The sequence below is a fragment of the Cygnus olor genome, chromosome 16, assembly GCF_009769625.2.
Source record: "Cygnus olor isolate bCygOlo1 chromosome 16, bCygOlo1.pri.v2, whole genome shotgun sequence".
NCBI lineage: Eukaryota > Metazoa > Chordata > Aves > Anseriformes > Anatidae > Cygnus > Cygnus olor.
In genome coordinates, this window is record NC_049184.1 from 11,259,421 (window position 1) to 11,284,546 (window position 25,126).

At 36.3% G+C, this 25,126-nt stretch overlaps 1 protein-coding gene across 2 annotated transcripts; it reads left to right on the forward strand.

Annotated features, from left to right (window-relative positions):
• Positions 1-3,890: 3,890 nt before the first annotated feature.
• On the forward strand, positions 3,891-24,675 carry ZNF831 (zinc finger protein 831). Of its 2 annotated transcripts, none has more exons than XM_040575422.1 (7): positions 3,891-4,257; positions 8,529-8,668; positions 12,545-16,808; positions 17,752-17,894; positions 19,580-19,749; positions 20,427-20,578; positions 21,806-24,675. In XM_040575422.1, the coding sequence occupies exons 3-7, from the start codon at positions 12,549-12,551 to the stop codon at positions 22,658-22,660; spliced, it is 5,580 nt and encodes a 1,859-aa protein (XP_040431356.1). In that variant the 5' UTR covers positions 3,891-4,257; positions 8,529-8,668; positions 12,545-12,548; the 3' UTR covers positions 22,661-24,675. The 2 variants fall into 2 exon arrangements, with proteins under 2 accessions (XP_040431356.1, XP_040431357.1); XM_040575423.1 differs by having other exon boundaries at positions 8,628-8,668; positions 21,806-24,658.
• Positions 24,676-25,126: the final 451 nt, after the last annotated feature.

The following is a 25,126-nucleotide window of genomic DNA, read 5'->3' on the forward strand; positions in this document are numbered from 1 at the left end:
AGCCCTGGGCAGAGTGGACACTACAGTTTCACAGCCAGGTGTTGAAGAGCAGTTCTTTCTTGGACTGCATCATAAATTCTGTGTATATATAGCCCCTCTGCCCAATGAAAAATGGTATAAATAGTAGGTAAGATTATGACACAGGAAGAGATACAAGTAGTATACAAATTTAACTTATTATCACTCAAAATTTAGAGAGGCTGGCAGCCTCTCACACAATCCAAAAATATTTTTGCTGGAGGAACTCAAAATCGTTCAAACACAACAAAATAAGAGAAACCATGACAGAGGTAAATAAGAGGACATCAGTAAGATTACAGGGTTATTTTTTCAGTGGTTAGTATATAGCATAATAGAAAATTGATATATACAATAATTTTATAAAATTAAAAAATAGAAGGGTTAATTGGCAAATTTGCCACAGGTATTTTGGAAGAAATGAATCTTCCAAAAGAGGTCTTTCTTTGACACTATCCAGTTTATGTTATTGCAAGCATCGCTACATAGTGGAAATGCAAGTATATCAATCAGCTCAAAATCCTAAACTGTTTTGTGTCTATAGCAATAAAGAGCTGGATACTAAGCTACAAGAATGTAGGGTTTCCTTGGCAACACGTTGAGAAAAAATAAAACTACATAAAAGCTTATGGAGAAAATAAAAATAAAATTAAAAAACCTATATATATATATATATATATATTTGAGTTGGCTGAATAGTTCAACCTATGGATTTACCTATGTGACTGAGGCAGGTGTGGAGTCATGGTGATGGGAATGTGTTTCTACAGGTCTAGTTATTGACGTTTTCCTTTACTGTTTTTCATACTGATCAGAAAGTTGATTCAAGTGATGAATGACCCTGTCAAATTCTGGTCTTATTTTCTGTAAAGTACGTTTAAGTTAATGTAGCTGGTGTTTTTTAGAACATTTCTGAATATCATCTGAAGTTCTGAAGTTATCTGTTTTCTATGACAAATAAGAAACAGATGGGAGAATTAGTATGACTAGTTTGTGCATGTTTAAAAAAACCCTAACCTTCCTGACTTTCTCAGTTGAAGCAACTGTTCCTCTGACAGCTACATTGCTTTTAAGTGCATCATAATTTTAATTACTCATATTTATGATGTGATATGCCTGAAAATATTATAGCTCATTACTCCAGCAATCTAAAAGACCCGAAAAGACCCTTCATACTCCTCCTGTAAACATTTACTTTGTAGAAGAGGCAGCATAAGTTCCTCTACTTTTTACCCTTTCAACTGGTAGCAAATAATGACTTGAGCAAGGAGGAGTAGTTGGAACTCTCTTCATTACCACCCTATCTCCTGGTACTTAGAAGCAAGGCTAGACTCACTGATCCCCTTTTTCTCTCATTTGTTTGAGTTTTGTTCTTGGGTTGTAGAATATCCCTGTGAATTAATCCATAAAACTGTCATTCACCAGAACTGCTTATGCTGAATTAACACAAAAAAAAAAAAAAAAAAAAAAAAAAAAGAAACCAAGAGAAGCCCCAAATCAACCCTGTATGATGATTCAGCATGAAGAGCCCTACCTAAAACACATTAAATATAAATTTGGGAAAAAAAGGTCTGTGGTTTTTAATTGGAGATGGTTTGGATATATATGTTTTTATTTTTATTATTATTATTTTTTCTTTGAGTGAATGTCTACTTGCACAGCCCTGCTGCTGGGTTATGAAAAGCATCCAAGCATTTTAAAGCAGAAATTCAATTCTTAGTGAAACACTTAGGTTGTGTGCACAACCAGCTGAACCTTTTCTTTTTTTGTGCTTGCCTCAGCATTTTCTCAGCAGCCCTTGACTCCTTTTCTTATGGGATCTATTACTTTTGCCTTGTGTTTTAGTTTTTTCCCTGTACTGGCTTTTTTTTTTTTTTTTGGCAACTAGAACCGTTTGCTAATGAAGCTGTGTCTCTCCCTTTTGCTGTTTGAGCAAATTTTTGTCCGTAAGTTCTTTTCTCTTGGACTTTTTTTTTTTTTTGGCTTTACCAATATGTGAGTGTTACACTCCTGTTTAGGGTGGCAGTTCCTGCTGTCTAGCCAAAGTATACAACGGCACCATATGAACCTCAGTAGCCGTTAGTCAGTATTGATATTAGGGTAATAATTAGCTCTTCGACTTACTAAAATGCCTTCATTAATCCTGCTTTGAATATTTTTATTGTATTTAAATGTTTCCAAATTTTGAATACTTGCTTTAAAATATTCTAACAATTTATACAGCTGTGTTCTGTGGGGAAGAATACCATGTTAAGTACAATAGTACAAATGTACCTTTGGTCAAATGGAAACTGTGTAGGCAACCGTGTTCTGTACATTCAAACTTAAGAGTTCACATTTATAAAATAAATATTGCTATTTGTGATAACTGATAGCAACTTTATATAATAATTCGTCATGGGAATTAGTCCCCAGAGGAGGATGAGGTACATTTAGACATTTCAGATGTCACTTTATCTGCAGCAAAGTGGCCACTACCATGACAGAAGTTATGGATGCTGTAGTGGCTGTATACAGCTAATAAGGCTACTAGAAAGTTACTATACAGAGTGTCCGTGACATGCTGAGACAAAATGAGCAATATGTACCTTTCAAAGATACCACTTCAGGCTATGCATTTTGTTACTACCCTTTCAAACTGGGTCAAGAAAGTTGTGACTCACACACACCAAATTCTGCTGGTTTGGCATTCAGCTCTGGATCCTCTGTGGCCAGAAGGTGCGGTGAAGAACTGCCAGTGATAGTACGCACTATATAGCAACATGGGTATTGTGTAGTGTCTCCTCCCTTTGCCATTCCCACATGCCCAGCTGTCCAGTTGCCCTGCTCTTTAGCATCAACAGAACACCAAATGCAACAAAACCCCTGTTTGATTTGGGGATCATTTCAATATTAAAAAACAAAACAAAACAAAACAACACACACCTAAAGCCTCACACTAAAGAATGCATATGCTTTGTGTCCAAGCACAGGATTTTTCAAGCTGGATGCCTTCTCTCAGACATACATGAAGATATGCATTTAACAAGTGCTGGTCCCTTGCTGTCATGGACCAGACAAGTCATAAAGACTCCTTGAAGTTTTCAAGATCCTTTCCAAAACTGTTTTGTCTCTGTTTCATTCTTCTTGGTCAACAAAATGTTGAGAAGTGTTCTCACTTGTCTGTCAGAAAACTTTCCTCTGTCCCTCCCAATAATGTAGTATTCACATCCATTTATATTCATTCCCTCTAGTGCCAGCAATTGCATTTAGCTTAAAGAGCATTTTCCTCTCCTTCCTCATGGTATTATAGAGAACAATCCCTTTGTCTCATTGCTGTTGGCCTCCTCTTTATCCAGTAGTTGCAACAAACATTCAGATTTGTTTTCTGACTGATTTGGATTTGGATCAGTAAGCCTGAAGCATTTTTGGAGTGCTGAACAAAAATGGGTTGCCAGAACTTCACTTTTTTTCTTGGCTGTGTTGTGGAACACTCAAGTGAATAGTCGTGGCTTAAAATGTCCTGCCTGGCTGGTTGTGGAGTGGCTGCTATGTCTACACTACTTTTCTGCTCAGTGCTACCAAGATTTAGCATGTTCAAAGGCAGAAATATAGGCACGCTCTGAAGACTATTACTGTGGAAATTTGGATGTCTTTTGGAATATAGGCTTCTAGGCTAATGAAAAGAATAGCAGCAAAAATGACAACAAAATGTTCACACTACACAAAACAAAATAACCTTCTTAAATACTTATTTTACCTTTAATATTTTAGAGGCCGAGGAGGAAACCTGACTGGATTACATCTATTAAGTTAATAAATAATAACAGTAATAATAATAATAAAAACAACTCAGAAAAAAAGATAAAAGAAAAAAGTAATAATTTTTCATTTGTGCCTGATGGGTTTGTGTTTTTTTTTTTTTTTTTAACTGTTTGCAAATCTTCAGTGTAATGGTTTGAAACCCAGTCGTGTCATTTCTTTACGCCCACACACAGAGCTGCAGTAGTGCAGACACTGTAGCAGGCAAACCATATTACCAGCATCGGCCATTAAAACTCTTCCCACACCAAGCGTGGGCTGACTTCGCCCCCTCCCCTCTTTGCACACACCCCACCACCCACCCTTCAATTTTCAAATGCTTAAAAAAAAAGAGAAGAGAAAGAGACTGAAAAAAGAAAACAGGATGCTTCTTTTGTTTCAACGCTATTCCAGAGAGACCTGAACCTTTCCACCTGCCTGTGAATTGGCCACCTAAAGGTTAGCAAGTGTTTTGTTGTCATTTTATATAGCTAGAGATATAATGAAATTCTAGATAGGAGGAGATAATTTTTTAAGTTGTGATTGTTTTAATGTAATGGTTCTTTCACTTAGGAACAAGAAGGATTTTTTAGTAAAACACAGAGTATTTTAGTACTGGCCCCACTTCTGTTTTTAAGAGGGCTTTAATCAGTATTTTTTCACCATTAGTCCAACCTCCTAAACTTTAAAAGATGGATAAGGGTTATTATTTTTCTGTTAGAGCAACCTGTTGATTAGAGACTGCTGGCTGGAGGTTCTTAACTCTTTCCTAACCAGAGAAATTCACAGAAGCAAATTTGATGAAAGGACAAAAAAAATGGAAATTCTTTGAGGTTTTTAGATTTTTTAAGCACTAACATTCCTAGTTTTTTTCATTGTGAAGCCACCAAAAGTGTTACAAAACCAACAGATGTATTAGATTTTTTTTTTTGAGAAAAGTGTACATTTGAAATAAAGATATAATAAGGACATAATAAACTAGAAGCATTTCTTCTGAGTGGAGCTGGTAAGAGTAGAAGCACGAGAAGTAGAATAGGAAATATTCTCTGATACTAATTGCATGAAGAGATCAAAAGGGCCAAAGCAACACTTATTTATACACTAAAACTTTAGCTGACAATATTATTATTGATTTAAGCCTTTTGAATGTTTTCATTTGTGGATATTCACAAAAAGGAGAATCAAAAAGACAGAAAGCTGTATATTTAAAAATGATCAAAACATTCTATTCTAGAGTGAAGGAAAGGTGTTACAGATCACATTCTTAAAATGTTTTAATACTGTTTTCTGGGATAGGGTTTACAAAAATAATACAATTTAGCTGATGTAATGCAGTGGTGGAAGTAAAGTATCAAAAATATCTGTCCCCAGGATATAGTACTGGACCTTCAAAGTTTGATAACTGTGATTTCTAGGTGCTTTGTACTTTTATAATAGAGAAAGCAGGGCAAAACATCAGGAACAATGATTTCTTAACAAATAGGAAGATTTCCCAAAGTCAGAATTTGATCAAGAAACATTAATGCTGAGAGATTATAAGGGTTTCAGAAGATTAGGAAATCGCACATTTCATCCCAATTCTGCATGGAACTGAGGCTCTCAACTTTGTTAATAAGGTTATGAGCAGTCTGCACATTGCTGGGAGAACTTGCAGTCTGGTAAAAATCAGATACATCCCTTAAGAACAAGTGAAAAGGTGAAGTCAGTACTTCTGTTATGAGACATTTCAAGGTATGAAGTCAAACTGAGAAAAGAGCAAAGGCAGAAATAGTTTTTAAGTAAGTAAAACAAGATTAACAGTCATTTCTGGGCTAATCAGAAAATGTATCAGTTCCATTTGCAAGTTTGAACTGAGGTTTAGAAAGCTCCAGAATTAGAGTAAACTCATAAACATTTCTTTTCCATTAAACAAGTAGCATTTGAAGTACCTGTACAAAATTTATTTTTGGCTCTTTAGCTCACTATTCCTTTATTATACTTGTATTTAAATGGAAGTTTTGTCTAGTCAATCATGGGAGTTCTTCATAAACACTGGCACCTTCTGTTAGCCATCAGTGGTAGTCTAGCAACTGGAAATGATAATTCCAGTATCTGTACCTTATGCTGACAATAAGATGCTGTGTACTGTGTGCTGTTTTCAGCATTATTGTCCACATAAAAAAAAATAATAATAATAAAAAATAATAGTTAACAATCCTGTAAGATACTTTCTTTACATTTAAGTTTGTAAAATACTTAAGAACATGTAGTTGATAGGATCTTTGAAATACATTAGTTTATCAGTATAGGAAGCATATTTGTTGTTACTTTCAGTTGATTACATCTTTGACTAAAATCCTGTGGGTATCTTTGAAAGATGCAGGGTTTTAGATGCCTGGGAAGGAGCCCTTTCCACACATTCTTGGAACCTAGAAATACATGAGAATGGTATGTGGGTTTATCTCTTCAAATCCTGACTAAGACCTGAATTGAGTGTGAAGTGAGTTTGTTAGCACCACATACTCCCTACTGTGTAGTACCTGACAGTAGGCTTATCTTTGCACATAGCTAAAATAGCTATTTTGCTGTATATTGGCAAACCAAAGTTAATTGGGCTTCCCTGAGCAGGACAATGTTTTGAACTAAAATGAATATAAGCAATCTTGCACAGAGATTCCAGTTTAGGAGGTAACACCTAAAAATAAGTAGGTTAAAAATAGAAAACAAAATTAACTTAATTTCAAATAGAACTAATACAGTGTAATACTAGTCCTTCGTATTAAACATACAGTTCAAATTGTAGCCATTACAGCAGTCTGTTCATCCATATACATGGGAATCATCACATTCTGAGGTGTCATTCTGATTCCAGACTCACTTATTTAAAATTCAGAAATTTCAAATCAAGCTTCAATAGTTTCTGCTAAACCCTGAAATCTATGTGATAATGGCAAAATCCATTCAGACACTTGCTATAGTTGTAACTTTATTTAATTATTGTTTCCTTTTAGCCTCTCAGGATAAGTAGTTTGCGATTTTAGTATTTAGAATTTGATATGCTACTGAGTGTTCTAAATAATGAATTTTAAAAGCTTTTATATGTTTTAGAGTTGTTACTAGGCCCAGCATATTGCTAGAATTATTAGTACTGTTTGAAATAAGTGTTCTTTTTAAGTAAGTTCACCTTACCTTCAAATAATAACCAGTGTCATAGAAGAATAAAATATAATTGACTTCAGATGTGTGATAAAACTGAAGAGATGCCTATTTTGACTGGTTATATAAAATGCCCATGATTGTCTGTTTGTATCATTTGATTCATAGCAGTGTACTTTTATAAGATGTTTGTCTTTCTGTCTCTGTTGGTTGACTGTAGCAGGCAATAATCCTCCAGATGATCTCACATGTGAGAATCCATTGCTTTAGGAAAGTATCTCCCAGTAGAACTGAAACTAGTTGCTGCATGCAGTTACTTTTATCCATAGGGACAGAATGAGTCTGAGGATCAGAAGCATGAGTTGTGGTAAAGCAGTTCACAGTGTCAAGTAGTTTTCTAGATTCACAGATTTTAAGTGTTTGCAGTGCCATTACCTAATACTGGGAGCATTTCAGTGCATGATCGAACAAAGTAGTATCTTAGGCATCAATATTGGGCCCAGGTAAGAGCTTTTTTTTTGACCCTGAATAACTACATGACAGGCAAGAAAGACAGAAAGGATGAGAAGACAGAAATATTTTTCCACCTCCAAAATTAGAGGCTTTCTATAATAGGGTCCAGAAAAGACCTGATAGTGATCCAAACAACAGGCAAAACTCTCTGATGAGTAAAGCTCCAGCATCAGTCTAATGACTGAATTACTAAAAAGAAAGAGCTTTCACTAAGGTGGATATTGGACAAACAATCATAAATATTACAGTTCAACCACTATCCAATTTAGGGTAGCAGATACAGGCTGCAGCTATTGAATTGGGCAGATTGTGTTAAGTTGTAAACAGAATAAAAGCTCCATCTTCCAAAACGCAGTGTTCCTAAGGAATTTTTACAGGCCAGATATGCTGATCTTGTAACATTATCAGGAGTGAATCTTGCATGTTCTAGTTCAGGATTTACCCAGTCTAACAACAGTGAAGGAAGTAGCCATCCCAATCCGTATTTTAAAAAGGCATTTGCATGATGAACAGCTGTCCCCCCGCAGGCCATCCTGGCTGACCACTTTGTTTGAGGACATTTTATGAAGTCAACCCACAAACAAAGCTTAAATTCCCAAAAGGATGTCCCATCCTGTTTTCCCTACAGCTTTTCACAAGTTTTAGAGAGGTATTTCGAGAATGATCTAAACACTTTCAATAGTCTTGAACTATTTTGCCTATTGGTTACTGCTTCCTACTGCACTGCAGGGCACCATTAGAAGACACTGGTGGATAAAACCCACACGGGATGAGCTCAGCATTTCATATACAGCAAGTGATTCCTCTCCTCCATTGTTTCCTTTTACAACATATTTTAAGAAATGTCTTTAATATAAGGTTACAAGCAAATTACCTTTCAGGGTATAAACAAAATATTTGTGTTGTTAACTACCATTGTGTTAGTGTATTTCACTGAATAATGCAATTGAATGCAGTGTATGAAATGTCTATATTTCAAAGGCAGCTGATTCTGTTTATAGGTTCCTACGTGAATGAAGGATAAGAACAGATTGAAATGCTACTTCATTTTCTTTTGCTTCATCTCTTCCTGTTTTCTGAAGGTTGTTACTGTGAAACCAATGTAAAAAAAATACTTCCTACTTCGAATCTGTTTCAAGTCTTTGTCCTCGTTTCTCTCTGCTTGCATGAACTATTGACAGAAATGAGACTTCTTTTGCTGAAATGCCTGGCTCAATAAAAGGTATGTAAGCTAAAATTATTTACAGACTAAAGAGGAGTCCTTTTCTATATGGTATTATATTTAAGGTAGGGATCACCAAAAGCTTTTAAAATGCAAATATTTTAAGTATAATATAGTACATTATGTATGTTCAGAGTGATGAGTAGCTGCTTCTGCATGGTTACAAAAATAAACTAACTCTATCATGTCTACAGACTATACCTGTAGATGAAGACAGGGAATTGAGCACTGGACTTAAGGACTATGATGCTCCTCTCAATGGTGTATCAAAAAGTTACATATAAGTGCTGGAAATAAGCAGTTACAAGTTCACTTAGTAATTTTATTAATAATGATGGGCAGTTGATAGTGCCACACAGAAGAGAAAAATCAAGAGAAATCAGAGAAGAGAATAATCAAGATTATTATAATAGTGCTGATAAAAGGAAGCAAATTTTCTAAAATATATTTGGAATTAAGAAGAGTACGGAAAGGGAACACATTGGACTTACATTGATTTTTTTCTACCAATTTACAGAATCAGACAAATTCTGCTATGCCGATCTGAAACTGCTCCATTTTTTGACTTTGCAGTGTTCCACAGATCTACCTATGGTGCTTACCTGAAAGTATAATTCAAACTAGAGACAAAATAATTGCATTTAAATTGAATCTTGACCAGTTTTGATAGCTTAAGAAACTAATTTTGAAAGTTTTGGACAGGCCAAATCCTGCTCGTCGTTTTGTTTATTGGAAACATTTCCTTATCTAAGTAGGATCAAGTTTTTATATTAGTAGTTGAATGCTACAGGCTAGAGGTTGAGCTCAGACAGTCATGTAGGGGCTGCTCAGTAACAGAACGCGGGGGATAATCAACAAAGGAAGTTTTTCTACTCTAAGCAAAAACTATCTAGAATTAGCCAAGGGGAAGAATTAGAGATAAGCTATTTTTGTCAATGCGCAAAGAAATATAGTGGCTTTTTCTGTATATAAACAACAGATGTGAAAAATATGATTTTATTTACCACAGCAGAACACAAGCCACACAACTTTCACTTAGGAAGAAAACATCTTCTGTTTGCTATAGAAAGTAGCAAACTACCATAGCCAGTAGAAATATATTATTAAACTCTTAAAACTATTTGGTAAGCACTTAGGTATTTTCCTTGTGTAACATTACAGAACACTGAAACAATTTTCAGGATTATACTGTTTGTTGAGCACCAGAAATCTTAACAGTGTAAGTGAAATTGCACAGATATTCTGGTCCCTGGAACTAGAGGATTCATATTAAAAACATCTGTCCACCACAAGTCCTACTAATTTACAGTCTGGCCCTGAAGTGCCCATCAACTGTGCATGCACAGGAGGGATCAAAAATTTCAAAGAGGGATCAAAATTTGTCACACAGGAGCAGGCTTACCAGGGTGGAAGTGTAAATTCCACATTTCCACGCTAATCCAGGGGAAGGTGGGGAGCACAGATACTATGATCTGTTTTGTCTGATGTGGTTTATTTGCTAGATGTTCTAGCTACATGGTATTCAGATTTCACTTTTCTTTGAGTTTTGTCTCCCCAACATCCCTGGAAAAACTACTGCATGCTTAGGTTATGAGTACCTCATGTCTTATTACTTGCTGCTGGTTTTATTAAGCACAGTTACAATTTATCTGCTCTGTGCTTTTGCTGCAAATATTAGACTTTATACAATGCCTGGTATTTCTTGTGTTTGTGTCATCATAGCTTCTACCTATCAGCCAAATTTACAGTACCTAAGTTGGATATGAAGGTGACTACATAGCTTAAAACCCTAGAATGGGCTTGAAGTGTCTGTAACCTCATTTTGCAAATCAGAGCACTTTTATCCTGTAGTGTTAACCACACAGCAGAATATGGATAATAACTTAATTCCTTTAATAAACTATATTCTTTTAACATTATTTTATCAATATAGACAATACATATATGACAAAACTAGTTAAGTGATCGTTCCATGTGAAAATCTCAAAAGTGGACAAGATAAGTCCACACTTGATAAGTGAGTTTGATTGACAAAATGCATGAGAAAGAAAAAAAGACTGTTCTAGAAGGAAAAACGGAAAACACATTCCAAGGACTGGATTGCTGTTTTTTCCTACACTTTTTCAATTCTTGCAAAAAGCAAAGCAGATTGGAGAGAAATTGGAAGAAGCCTTGGCTGTGAAGCATGGGTTGCCAGCCAGCAACAGAACTTCCTGAAGTGGTGCAGAATTAGGAGGGTGTACTAATAGGCACCAGGTGCTTGGTACACTGGTTTTCCACTGCTCAATGAGACAAGTATTTACAGTTGCATTGCAAGCTACACATAAGGATGACATAATCAGAGGAATTAAAGGCAATATCCTAATATGCAAAACCTTTTCATTTGCAGAGGACAGATAACCAAGAGGGTTGCTTTACCTTTCAGTTTCAATGATGCATATATTTCATACGAAAAGTACCTGAATACAGGCTACTCATTAAGATGCTAATTAGATTTACTATTGAGCACATAACCAGTTGACCTTAATCTGTTCCACTTGATCATGAATACAAAGTTATTTTCCCATTTTTTCATGTGATGTGAGCAAGATGCTACCATTTTCAGCTATGAAGTAGTCAAACTTCTCTTGGATTTTCATCCAGTTTTATATCCATTTACCAGCTCTATCAACAGTAACTGAGGAATACTTAAAAACAATTTCACTGAGTTTGCCAATTCTCCTTGAGATGAATCATTTGCAAGCTTCTCACTAACTACATGCAACAGAGATTTTGCTTTGAATAATGGTAACATACTGTGCGTCATATGGCACTAGACCAAATTTCAAAGAATATTTTTGAGTAAATTTTTTTTTAATGTTTCCCAGTAATGGTTAACTATTAGAAAGATCCAAGGAAGGTACCAAAACACTGCTACAGATTATACAGTAAGGCAACAAACTGCGGATTTCACATTAAGCTACCGATGATGTTATTTTAAATGTCTTGTTTTTGGAGACTGTTTGCACAAGAACAGCCTGTTACTCATAACAGCCAATAAATACATAGTTGTGAGTATAGAAGAAGAATAATTTGAATAAACATCCAAACATTAGTTTTTAATTTTCACCCGAACTATAATTAGATGTTATCCTGATGTCTCTATCAGCTCTTCCAAAAATAATTTTCAACTAGCTTATTTTGTTAGTTTCCTCGCTTGTTTCTGAGAAGGAAAAAAGTAAAAACAATTTTCTTTTGTTGAAAAAAAAAAAAAGAAAAATTAGTCTGGACCAGCACCAACCGTGGACAGATTTTCATAAGAATGGCTTCACTTAACCTAAAAAACTATGACTATAAAATGTTTTCAGCTGGGATTCAAAACATCTAAAACTAAACAGTATACCACAGTATTACCTTCCGTTAAACAAAATGAATTTGGGCTGCAGAAAAGAATATGGGAATGGGAATATGATTCCAGAAAATTAAAACTGTTTTATTTTTTTTTTGGGGTGGTGGTTGTGGTGAGACCTTACATTTGCTAATCAGATGCTCAGATTTATTTCTAATATTTTGGGTACTTACTGTAGGTTTTAAGTACATTCTTCAATGTTCTTTAAACTACACAGAACTTTTTAATTCCTAGCTAAGAAATTAAAGATGAATCAATTTAATTGGAAAAAGAAGTAATTTTAGTCTGTATAATGCCTGTATATAAGATTTGTTATATTTTTGTTTGCTAAGATTCCCAGTCGAAGAGTTGACTTATTTATATACACTAATAAAAAAGTGTTTATTTTATTTAGCTTATTATAGCTAAATATACTTACTATAGCTTATATTAGCTTAGTTTATTTTATTTATTAAGATTCCTACTTGTTTGTTTCCCCTCCCCTACAGATACATGAGCACCTGGCAGACAACCTTTGAAATGGAGGCACAGAAGCATCCTGGTGTGACCGTTGCACTAGCAGATCAGCCACTTCCAACCTCTTCTCTTCAGCCTGCACAGGGTTCCTCAGCTCTCAGCCAAAACAGTGTGATTCCTCAACAGGAGCAAGCGCTGTCTCAACCTGTGTATCTAAAAACCCTCACTATACCCCTGTATCAGCCCGTCCAGCCAGGATGCTTTCAGCCAAACAGTCAGTTAGTGCCTGGCAGGCGCTGTGTAAATCTAGACAGCAGTAGCATACCTTTAATCCTGAATCCACTCGTTCCTTCAGAAGGCACAGATCAGCCCCAGTCAGTTTTTCAGAAACAATTTGGGCAAACTCTAACATTAAACATAGTGAGCACTTTACCAGTTTTATCATCACCAAATTCTTCTCTAAATGCACCTACTGGAAGCCCAGGAAAAACAAAAAATGCTGGGAAATATATCTGTAAACACTGTGGACGAGACTGTTTGAAGCCAAGTGTCCTTGAGAAACATATTCGCTCTCACACAGGAGAGAGGCCCTTTCCATGCACCACTTGTGGTATTGCATTTAAAACTCAAAGCAATTTGTACAAACACAGAAGAACCCAGACACATGTCAACAATACCAGACTACCCTCTGATTCTGAAAACACTGGCGTATTGGAGCAAAATGAGAAAGTAACAGAGAGCATCACGTCACATCAAGGCACCAAACTACATGGTAGCATCTGTGAAGACAAGGGGACGAAGATGAAACAAGTGACTTTGGAGACCAGTGATGTAACAGACACTAAGAAACTTAATGACCTTTCAGTGCCGGCAACAAGCAATTCATCACTTGCTTCAGAAAATCCAGAAAGAACTAAGCAGTCCTTTAGTTCAAAGACTGATCAGGGGGTTCCTGAAAAAGAACCTCAAGGTTTATCATCTCCAGTGGCTTTGCCAAATGGTCAGTGCCAGAGAAAGAAGATACAGGAGCAAATAAGTCCATCTGCCAATAAGCACGTTCAGTTGCAAAGGCAGCAAGCAACCTCTTCAGAAAAACAGTGGGATTACAAGCCATTTGACTGCAAGCTAAAGAAGTGTGAGAGCACCGACTCAGGGTATCTGTCACGCTCTGATAGCACAGAACAACAGATGGCGTCCTCCAGCCCGCTGCACAGTCTCTATGAACACAGCACTGAACTGGAAAATGAAACTGCCTTCAGCAGCTTAAGGTGCACTGCCGGAAGCAGTGCAAAGCTAGACTCAGCTGAGAAAGCTACAGCCTTGATGCTAGAGAAAAAGAGGCTGGAAGAACACATTTCAAAACTTATTTCTCATAACAAAATTGTGGTGGATGATACTCAGTTAGACAACGTTAGGCCCAGAAAAACCATCCTTTCTAAACAGGGGAGCATAGATCTGCCAATGCCTTACACATACAAAGACTCTTTCCATTTTGACATCAAAACTTTTGATGTGAATAGGAAAAAGAACCTTTCTCTTTGTTCAGCTAAATCTACCTTTGCACCCCTAGAAAAATGCAAGCCGATGTTTTTTCACTCAGTCCCCACCCAGTTCTCCACAACGATAGATGCTGTGCCTGTCACACGAAGCAACTCTTTGCCGTTTGTGGAAGGCACAAGAATGGTACATGACAAAGCAGGCTGCTCAAAACCACTTTCTCTTACTAAGCAGTCTGTAACTGCAGGCACTGCTAGTTTGCTGCCTAGCAACAACCTCGTTGCAAATTCGGTGGATTTTCCTAATAGCCATCCTCGAGCTCTAGTCAGACAAACAGCAGTGGATGACTTGCCACTAAGTAACGTGGCTGATCCTCCTCCCTCGGAGGAGTTGCAAGCGAGTAAAAAGCCTGGGGCTGGAGAAGTAGTCAGCGCTAAAAATAAGAAACACAATCAAAGGAAGCTGAAGATGTTCTCTCAAGAAAAATGGCAAATGTATGGAGATGAAACGTTTAAGAAAATCTACCAAAAAATGAAAAGCAGTCAAAATGCCAAGAAAATGAAACAAAGGGGGAATGAGATTACAGGCTTCACTCCTGATTCAAAGGAATCCATCAGCAGTACTGAAATTACTGAGGAAAGAGACGTCAGGAGCTCTCCAAGTGACAGTCTTTCCTCCCTTGTGACAACAGATTTAAACACTGTTAAATCAGAAACCTGTACGAATGGTAATCATACCCTACAGAATGTGTCCTCAGAGGAAACTGCAGACAGTTTAACTTATGTAATGGAGACATCACATTCAGTAGGTGCTAGTGCACATAGTGTTATGAGCACAACTTCCCAAGATCTCGGTGGCAGCGACACAGAAAAATGCACAGGTGGCAACAACACATCACTAGCTCCAAACAGTTGTGAGCTCAGGCTGCAAAATACTCAGTGTCAACTTAAGGCTAGCAGAATGAAGGACGACTGCTTGCCGGTACAGAGTAGCAAATGGGAAGAATCGAGTCCTGGGAAAGAATCCAGTACATTTGAATCAGATTATAAAAGCACTTCAAACAATTATGGAAACCAAAACAGGAATAAGGAAACTGGCCAGCATGCCCTGACGGCCCTGTGGGTCCACTGCAGCAACAACAACAGAGACGCCCCGGGGAAATCCCAGAATTTGCCATCAGAAAGAAAAAAGCTGAAAGTTGAAGTCGAGAAGCAAGAAAACATTGTTTCAAAGCCCTGTTCCAGTCCCAGTAGTGAGAACAACGCAGTAAATGAAGTAGAGAGAATCTGTTGCACTATCACTCAGTGTCTTTCTACAGTACCAGTGAAACTCTCCAGTAAAACAGAGGAGCAAAAAATAAGCATGAGAATTAATGAATCATCTGGAGGTGCTGAGAACGTGGAGTATATGAAAACAACCAGACTCCCCACAAAAGCTGTTAATTATAGTGGTTCTAACCTTCTTTCAAATTCAGCAGGGATCTCAGAAACTTTATCTGTGGGATTTTGGGGGCCTGAATTAAGGGGAAGCGATTGCAATTCTTTAGCCTTGCACAATGCAACAGATAAAGATGTCAAAACATGTCTTGTGAAAACAGGAATACCACTTCTCAGTGACAACGCTGGCGATGCACCTTCCAAACTTCATCATCTGCAATCTGGTCAGTTAACTCCGGTCCCACAGAAAAATGCCTTTCCTCCGAAATATATCCTTAAATTGCCACAAGACAAGAGAGCCTCAGATCTGTCAATTCTGTTTAAACCTGAACAGAAGATTACACCTTGCACATCTGTGACGGACACCTTAACCAACCCACCCTGCTCTTCTGGCAGTGGATCACTCTGTTCTCATTCTACTGATGTGCTTTCGTTCCCTTTAAAATTTGAAGTGAGACAAAAGGGCAGCAAAGGAGAGCTGACATGTAACGTACATGCAAACTTGAAAACTCCAGTATTTTGCTCACCAGTCAATTCAGAAACAACAAATATCTTAACCACAGTAGGCAGCACATTTTATAAACAGGAAATTAAGAGAGAGGCTTGGAAAAATAAGCAGAACAAAAATAAATTAAATTATCAAAGGCAAACAGAGGAGAAGTGGATGAGCATAACCACTTCTTCTGCACAGACCCCAAAGAACAAAATATGCTTTACTTCTAAGTATTCAAGTGGTTTTTTCATATCAGCTGACATCAAAGAAGAAAAGAAAGTTTTACATCACCTTTGCTCAGGAAGTGATGCTTCGATGACAGCATCAGGCCACAGGGGAACTTCTGGCAAGGACGCAGAGCTAACAGCCATAGGACAGGACACACGTGGAAGCCCAGGCATTCTTAAGGACATGTCACCAGTATTGCAGGATACGGAGCATTCTCAGAGCTCAACAGAGAGCTCCACTTATTTTTGCCATTCCTTTGGCACGTTTTATTGCCACACTCTCACCACTCACTGTAAAGAATTCCCAGCACTACCCAACAATAGCCTGACTTACTACTCTGCAAGTTTAACAGTATCAAGCACCAAGAGCACCTTCCCATCACTAAATGCTGAACCTCGGTTAACATGGTGCTGTTTAACCAAAAGCCTTCCTCTGCCTGCTGAGCAGAAGGGAAATGCAGACTCTGCTTATTCCTCTATGCACACCTGTGACAAGGAATCTAGCAATGAATGCACACTGTCAACATATGATATTTCTATTTTCAAAATGAAAAATATTAACAGGACTGTGGCCTATGGCTTAACAAACAAGAATTTAAAAACACTGGTTTCATCCTTTTCTCAAGGACAACAGACACAGGAGGTAGGATTATTAATCCTATTCCTTTTCTCAAAAGGGAGTAATTTGCTTACAAAGATACTGTCATTAGAAAGATAAGAGAATTATCCAACAACATGTTTATGGACATTTGCAGGTATCTGTTGATGCAGAATTTATAAGTTCTGTCTTTACAAGATAAGTCACATATTCATTCGGTCATATACATACTTTTGTGTGAGTATTTACTGAGAATTTCGGTAGGAATGCTGTCTAGGCAGAAGACTGCCCATGGTGGAGGGATGGAACTAGACGATCCCTAAGGATCTAGTCCCTAAGGATCTAGTCCCTTCCAAGCCAAACCATTCTGTGATTCATTCTATGATTCTAAGACTATAATTTCTATTTCTCATTTTGTCCCAGTAGGGGTATTTCTTATATTCTTTTGTAACAGCATTTGTATTTCATAGTTTTAATTTTAAATTAATATTTGAATTAGAGTAGGACTTATAAGACAGTCAAGCTCAAGACTTTATTTTACTTGGAGTCAAAGACAGACTATACACTAGATGTCTCATTATGGAGATAAACTGAAATGTCAACAAAACCAAATTGCATTAATACATTATAAGTGTTTAAAGCTTGAAAGCTTTTCATTTTTAGGGAAATGAAGATAGACTAGTCTATCAAGATCCTAGAACAGCTCTGTAAGACTAAGCTTGTTTTTTATATAGGAATAAAAATACAAAAGAACATGCACTAATTTTGTATAGATAAACAAAAGCAGTGAGTTGTTTAAACTTTAGTTTATAAAATTAGATGGACAAAGTGATTAGAGAAACACAAAACTTCTAGAAAAAAATCAGAGTAGTACTATTTAATTATTGTGCTATTCAGTTCTATTTAACAAGAGCATAGATTTCTAATATCTCAGTTAATGTAATTAACAATTTTCACATACTTTCAATTTTTTCAATATTCTCAACAGTTAAGCTCGGCAGCTGCTGGTGGTGCTTTCAAAAATACATCAGAGCAAAAGAAGAAAACAGCAGTTTGCAAAAAGGAAAAACTTGCAACAAATAAACTCAAGAGAAGCCACAAACAGAACAAAATTAAACTCCCCCCAAAATGGTAAGGAATATGGTTTTCAGCTTCCTTGGATACAGACATCATTTTGCTATTATAGGTGTAATAAAGTCCACAGAAAATAGAAAGCCAGCCTCAAAGTTCAATGTTGTCAAAACTGGGGGAAAAATAATTCTCTGAGAAAGATCTATTCCCACAAGGCAGCAGTTTCACAAAGGTAAATTATCAAAGTATCAACATATTGTTGACTATCAGGAGCAGACTTTTGTAAGCAGAACAGACATATTACCAATGAAATATTACCATTCCATATTACCATCCCATTTACAAAGGAAAGATGATGACTGGTCAGTTGACTCTCATTATGATTTAGAAATTCATATCTTCCAAAACTGTCAGCATTTCATTTTGTTTGAGGGGAATCAACGTACTTCAGTTTTTATTCCTGTTACAGTTAAAAGCAGCGTGCAAGATCCTTTTAGCCACAGATCTATATCCTGAACTTCTATTAAGCAGAGAACACAGAAGAATAAATATCAAGTTCTAACACAAAGTTAAAGTTAGAGCCAGCTGTAGTTTAAAGGATCATTCAGTTTAAATACAAAGCAGGATGAATATGAGTACAAATATCAAAGGCACATTGTATCAATCAGCACAGTTCCTCTGACTTTAATGGGAGTTCATATCAGTGGAAGATTTAGCCTCTAGTCTTTCAAGAATATGGGGCAGCAGAATGTCTGATGAATGGCTTCAATAAGAAACATATATTGCGTGCATGCATCCCTCTTATTTCATGACCAAAACCAGACAGAGCTGTCCCTTGAGGACAAATCAGTGTCAGTAACTTAATCACCATGTCTAGCTTGGCAAACAACACTGCATTTCCAAATGATCATAAGAACAAAAATAGAACACTCGAGTCTATGTAACCCAAACAGTCCAGTGGCGTTCTTCTGGGACTTTTTTCAGCTTTTTAAAAATTCTCTTTCTTTTCTAATGATCTGAGAATTGATTCATTTGGCTATATCAAATAAGTACAGGGACTCAATTAAATACAGAGACCTGAAAGCCAGTCCGTATTGGTAGCTAACTCACCAAAGTATTAATTGTGAAATGTAACACATTTTTCGAATACACCAAACACCTAAACAACATTTTAGATTTACTTACCACTCTGTATATAAAATGATTGATTCTATCAATATAAGGATGGGAACTTCCAATGAAATTTAGTCCCAATCATTAAGACTAACTGAACTAGCTAGAGTAGAAAACAAAGTAGTTGGATTATTCAGTGTGAGTTTTCTAAATAACTGAAATATGTTTTTCATTAGTAATGATGAATATGTTGCACATGAGAAGCAAAATGAAAAACAAAAAAGTCAACATCCACTCAGTCTCAGGTGATTCTTGTGTATTTCAAGAACTTATGAAGTAAATTGTTTTAAAATTCCAGCTACAGGAAAAAGGTTTCTGGATCTGTTATTCCTGAAACCCTTTCTCTTAGCAAACCAAAGGGTTACTGAATCCTACTGAGAAAAAGTTTTATAAAATTATTGTGGATCTCTTGTCTACAATCCTCATTTTTTGAGTTGACATAAACTAACATCTTCACAGAAGTAAGATCCCAAATTCCCAGTAAATTTGCCTAATGCTGTGGTATTATTCTACCATGGCTGCTTTTAAATGGCACGTTTTTGTTTATCCTTTCAATGTCATTTGCAATGCAGGTACAGAGGAAGGCATGTACAGGGATATGCTCAGCTGAAAATTAATCGACTAAGCAAGAGGCACTGTTTTCCAAACAGAACGTGGGATGTTTTGAAAAAGGGCTATTCATCACAACCCTGTAAATTTAGTCAGTATAAGAAGTGCCATTCTCTTCAGGCAAAAGTACAAGGTAAGTACTTTAAATATTTTGGAATGTATTGAATGTTTGGTTTTGAAAAGAATGAACATTAACAGTATCTCTGATATATATCTGCTTTGCATTGAACTGCAAAAACACTTCTGTCTTTCAGTATGTTCTGCAAGTAAAAAGACAAACATCTCACACATGATTTTCCTACATATGCTTACATAAATAAATTTGACAATTAGGAGGGCATTTTAAAAAGAAACAACACAAAATAAACTTATATTAGAAACGTAAACAGTTTAAGATAGATCTTTACCATTTTCTGAAACAAGATTGTGTGTTTGTTGTGTGATGCTTTGTGCGTTGACTTGCTTTCTGTGGTTCAATCAACATATTCTGCCCCCCCATCCACAAATTTAAAGGAGTGGTAGTAATGCAGATGTTGTTTATTCTATGGCCATCTTTGAAGCAGAGACAATACCTGGTGTTTGTTTACAGCAGATATAAATAGCTATTACTCTGCAAGACATTTTTTAGTGGTCGTTAAAAAAGACACATATACAGTAGCTGAGAAAATGTATCAGGTGTAGCATAAAAGTTTACAGAAAATAATAAGTACAGGACAGTTAATTCAGTGATACGATGAGAAATTTAGTAAATTCTAGCATGTGGAGGAATAACAATCAAAGTAAAAGTTTCTTCAAACCTCTTTTCAATAGAAAATTACCTACACCAGCAAACAGACTCATCTTGTTCCACCTCAGACAAGCCGCTTTGCAGTAGGAAGAAAGAAGGAAAGAATAACTCAGGAATATTTTCCTACACTGAAAATCTAAACCATGTTAAGCAAAAAGACAAAGTGGATAAAAAAGTAGGTATTGTACTCTATATGACTGTTTATTACAAGAAAAAATGATAGTGGTAAAACTTGAATTATATTCAGCAGTTTTAAAGTTCAAGTTGAGAGTACTGTGTCTATTCACAGATTTTGATTAAAAATGTGTTAAAAGTTATTTTGGGGGGTTAAAATATAATGGAAACATACTAATGTTAGAATTTTCTTTTTTAAAAAAGAACAATTACATTTGCATGATTTAGAAAGTATATTTCTCTTGCTAGCTGTCTTGGTTGGCACTGCTGTTGGAGGTGCTGGTAGATGTAGCACAGAGGATGCTGAGATGGAGACAGTTAACCTGTCACTAGGAAAGTGGGGAGGATGCTAATGGACACATAGCAGTGGGAAGAATGCATATGAAGCATCACAACAGATCTTCTTTAGCCCTTTGTGGAAGCCTGTGTGGCTATGGTTTTGACGCTACCAGTAGCTGCATTAGCTTAGATGGGGGCCTTAGACACACCTGCTGCAAACAATGCTGTTGCATGCAGTGCCAGCATAGCTTCCGGGGAAGATATTCTACACTTATCCTAACTGTTATACTTTTCCCTAGACTTGCCACAATTGAAGACAGAAGCTCCAGAACCAGACTGTTTTTATGCAGCATAAGCACTGGTTCCTGATGTAGCACAAGCATTTAGGAGCCTAACCCTTAAGATGTGTCTTATGAAATATTTTTATTTCCTACACATATCTCACCACCTCAGACATTGTATTTCTTGCAGACTCATCCCAAACCTTTCCCCCAACCTTGCATAAACATCTTTGCAATACGCATATTAAAATACCTTTATGAAAAGAACATCATCCTAGATAGTACATATGTAGCTTGAAATCTCTAATTCCTATTATCCATAAATTATTAGCACGATTTGTCGCCTAACCAAGAAAGAACACCTAAGGAAAAAATACATCCATTACTACACCTCCCCCACATACTGGGAGAAAAAAAAAGTTTTCTCATCAAAAGAGGGATGAGTAACTTGGCCTGTAGTAATGGAAAACAGTAGCGCAAATATAATCACAGTTGTATAAATAACAGTTGACATTATCCTTAATTACTCAGTTGATATGAGTTATAGCAGAGGTAAATGCTTTCTACTGACATAATTAATATGATTATTATTGCACTCTTTTAAAAGATAGCATTGCTCTGGATTGAAATTTTTAAATGTAAACTTTTTTCTTCCCTAATTTCTACAGGACATTTCTGGGCAAATCAGGGAACACACAAGAACAAATTTCTCTTTTCAGAACATTATACCACCTCTGGAAGTATCTGTGACAACTCATTCCTTTTCATCCACAGTTAATACAGCCATGCAGCAAGTCAGCAGTGCTGTGGAAATTTGCTGTTCAGTGACACAGCCACTTGTGCTTCAACAATCAGTTCCAGGGGAGTCAGAGCCAAATGTTCAGACTGACTCAATGGCGTCTTCTTTTTGGTCTTGTCCTTTTGATTTTACAAATACAGGCACAGGTGAACAATCTGATAGCACAAACTCAGAGACTGCTGGTTCTCTTTCCTTACATCTAGAGGCAAGCCAGCGAAGTGTATTAAATGTAGAATCAGAGAGTCAAAGATTTGGTACATTAGATCTGGTGATCCGTGCCTCAGGAAAGGAGAAATGCCCAGTTGAAGAAAATACATATTCATCTTCTACGGAAAACTCAGCTCCGAGTTCCCAACCTGGATGTTCACGTTCATTAGGATCAAAAGCAGAGTTTCCTCTTGAGTCAGTCTCTACGGCTAAATTACCCAGTGTAGAACACAGAGAATGGGAAAACTTTTCTCAAAAAGTCCTTCACCTTCATGGAACTGCTGACAAGAATGGAACCCCCCTGCAGTCAGAGAGCTACGAAAGGACACACAGAACAGCTACTTCTACTTTTAAAAAGCCCTCGGTAACTCTCAGGTCTCCCGAGTTCAAGAATTACTCTGCAACACCTGCCAAAATATACAAAAAGAGAGGTTTAGAGATGATGAGGAAGCAAACCAGAGTTGAATATGATGACACTAGTAGTGATGATGAAGATAGGCTTGTTATAGAAATATAGATAGGCTGCTAATAAGATGTCTGTATGATGGCCCATTACGGAAGGAAATACCATGGATATTTTATCTGTATTTCTGAAGCACCTTAAGATCAGAAAAGCCATTCCTCTGTGCAACAGGCAGCATTCTTTTCTGAAGAGTCCTTTATTTCAAGGACTTGGAACTTTTTTAAAGCTTATTTGAAACAAAACGGGGAGCTGGCATCATTTATTTAAATGCAAACGGTAAACCTGCATATATGAGGGGTTTCTAGCCTTGTTAGCCTTCTTACCAGTCTTATATAATGCCCACAAGTGCCAGCTGCCAGAGGTTGTATTATTAAAAGCCTGCAGTGTATTTATGTAAATACACACAGTAACAGTAGCAGCAGCTTCCTCAATATATAAGCTAAGGTTTTCTGGAAGGGTATGGATGTATTCTCTCCTATATTCTCTTTTTTCTGTAGTCACTGCCATTTGTACTGGGAGTGATAAACTGGCATTAAGGAGAAGATACACTCCCTAAACGTCTGTGATACTGGAAGAGTCTGCAAAAATGCTGATCGTTCTCCATGTTGCACAAATGTCAATGCTTCTTTGTGACAAATGACACAAGCATGCTTTGCTTTGTGTTTTGTGCCTTTTATGCCAATATCTACTCAAATATTCTTGATTTCTAGTTGGAGAATATGGATGTTAGCTATTAATATTTCCTTGTGGTATAACTTCTGACAAGGATCATCACATTGTGCTCCAACCAATATAATCTGGCATGTTCTGTTTTTATTGTAATCTTAAATTTAAGTGCAATGATGTTATTTTATTGACAGTAAAGAAGCTATATGGTATAGCTCTCATAGTTTTTTTTTTTTTTTTTAACAAAAAGTTCTGTGCTATCAACCCCCAAATTTACTGGTTTCTATGTGAATAAATTATTAGATAGTTTAAATTGGCCAAGTGTATTCACTTACTTGATTAAACTGATAAACATTAAAACTCTCCACTTCTACACTATAGTCAAATTCTATACTTGGGTTTTATGGATAAATTTACATGGAATATTTGAAATTGCTTTTACTTTATTTATGCACAGTTTAGCTTACATAGATCTTATAGGGAGATCTAGTATACTACAGGAGAACAATAAATGTATATGCGAAAAAGGATGCCAAAACAGCTAACAGATGTAAAACTAAGTGCTAAGTCCCATGCAATTCCTGTATTTTCAGATGGCTTACAAATGTGACCATGCTTGAAACTGTCCATACGGAACTTCACAGTTAGCCGTGATTTATGTTTGTACATTTAATAACATACAGAAAACAAAAATCGCGATCAAATGATTATACCAATTCCTACTTCTAATGTAAGAAAAAAAAATGAAGTTAGGAAAAAACATCTACTCTTTCAGAACAGAGGATGAGCTGTGAAAGGTATTTTTTCCTTTTTAGAAATGTTACAATATTACTCCTTAACACAGAATTTTCAGTAGCATTACACAAATAATTGGTGTCAAGATTGTGAGGAAAAAATCCAGGAATATTAGTTTAAGATTTTCCTTTTCATGCTTTACTTGTCATTTACCAAGTGCTGAGATTTTACAACAATGGTATTAATACTATTCTGCTGGGTTGTGATCAGAGTTTGCAGTTCAGAAATACAGTGAACCAGTCCGTTTTCTTACTACACTTTATGGTAAACTTCTGTAAACTTCAGTTATATTTCTACATACCACACAATGAGAGGATAAGATGAAGTAACAGCTTGCTTAACTTAGGAAGCCTTGTATTCAGAGGTCAGCAAGCATGGGGATATAGTTGAAGAATGAATGACATCGACCATGGTGGATTGCAAGGCCCTGTAAATCGTGTATTTTGTTGACTGAGAAACAATACAAAAAAATACCAATTTGTTTAGGGTGGTACAGATGAGTAAGAACGATATACTTGTAGATTGTTTTTATATTGTTAGATTTTTTCTTTATATTGTTAAATTATTTTATCTTAGTAAAAATAAAACATGAATCTCAAAATAACTCTAATATTGTCTTAGTTATTAAGGTTTATTTCTAGAATCAACTTCAGAGATGGAAATTCAAGAATGTCACTGTTCTCAGAGGATATTCTGAGTGCTATACTGCCTATAGCCTTTCTGCTAGCACATATTTTCTAAATGAGAAACACGGACATATCGTATGAGCTGCAAGTGTCTGTTTCTGATCATTGGAAGAAGCTGTCAGCAGATTAGGAAAGGTTTACTAGAGAGCCTATACATAAAATCCAACATTTTTTTACAAAAATATCTTAATTATGTGTCGATAGGCTTAGTACAAGCACTAGCATTATAGTTCAAGCATTTTAACATTTTATTATTTTTAGTCATAATTGTATTAATTTTCTTAACCTACCTCAAAACTTAGCAGGAGAACCAATGTGTTACTCAGAAAACTTCTGAGTGAGCTAATTAACAAGAAAATTGTTAATATCATCA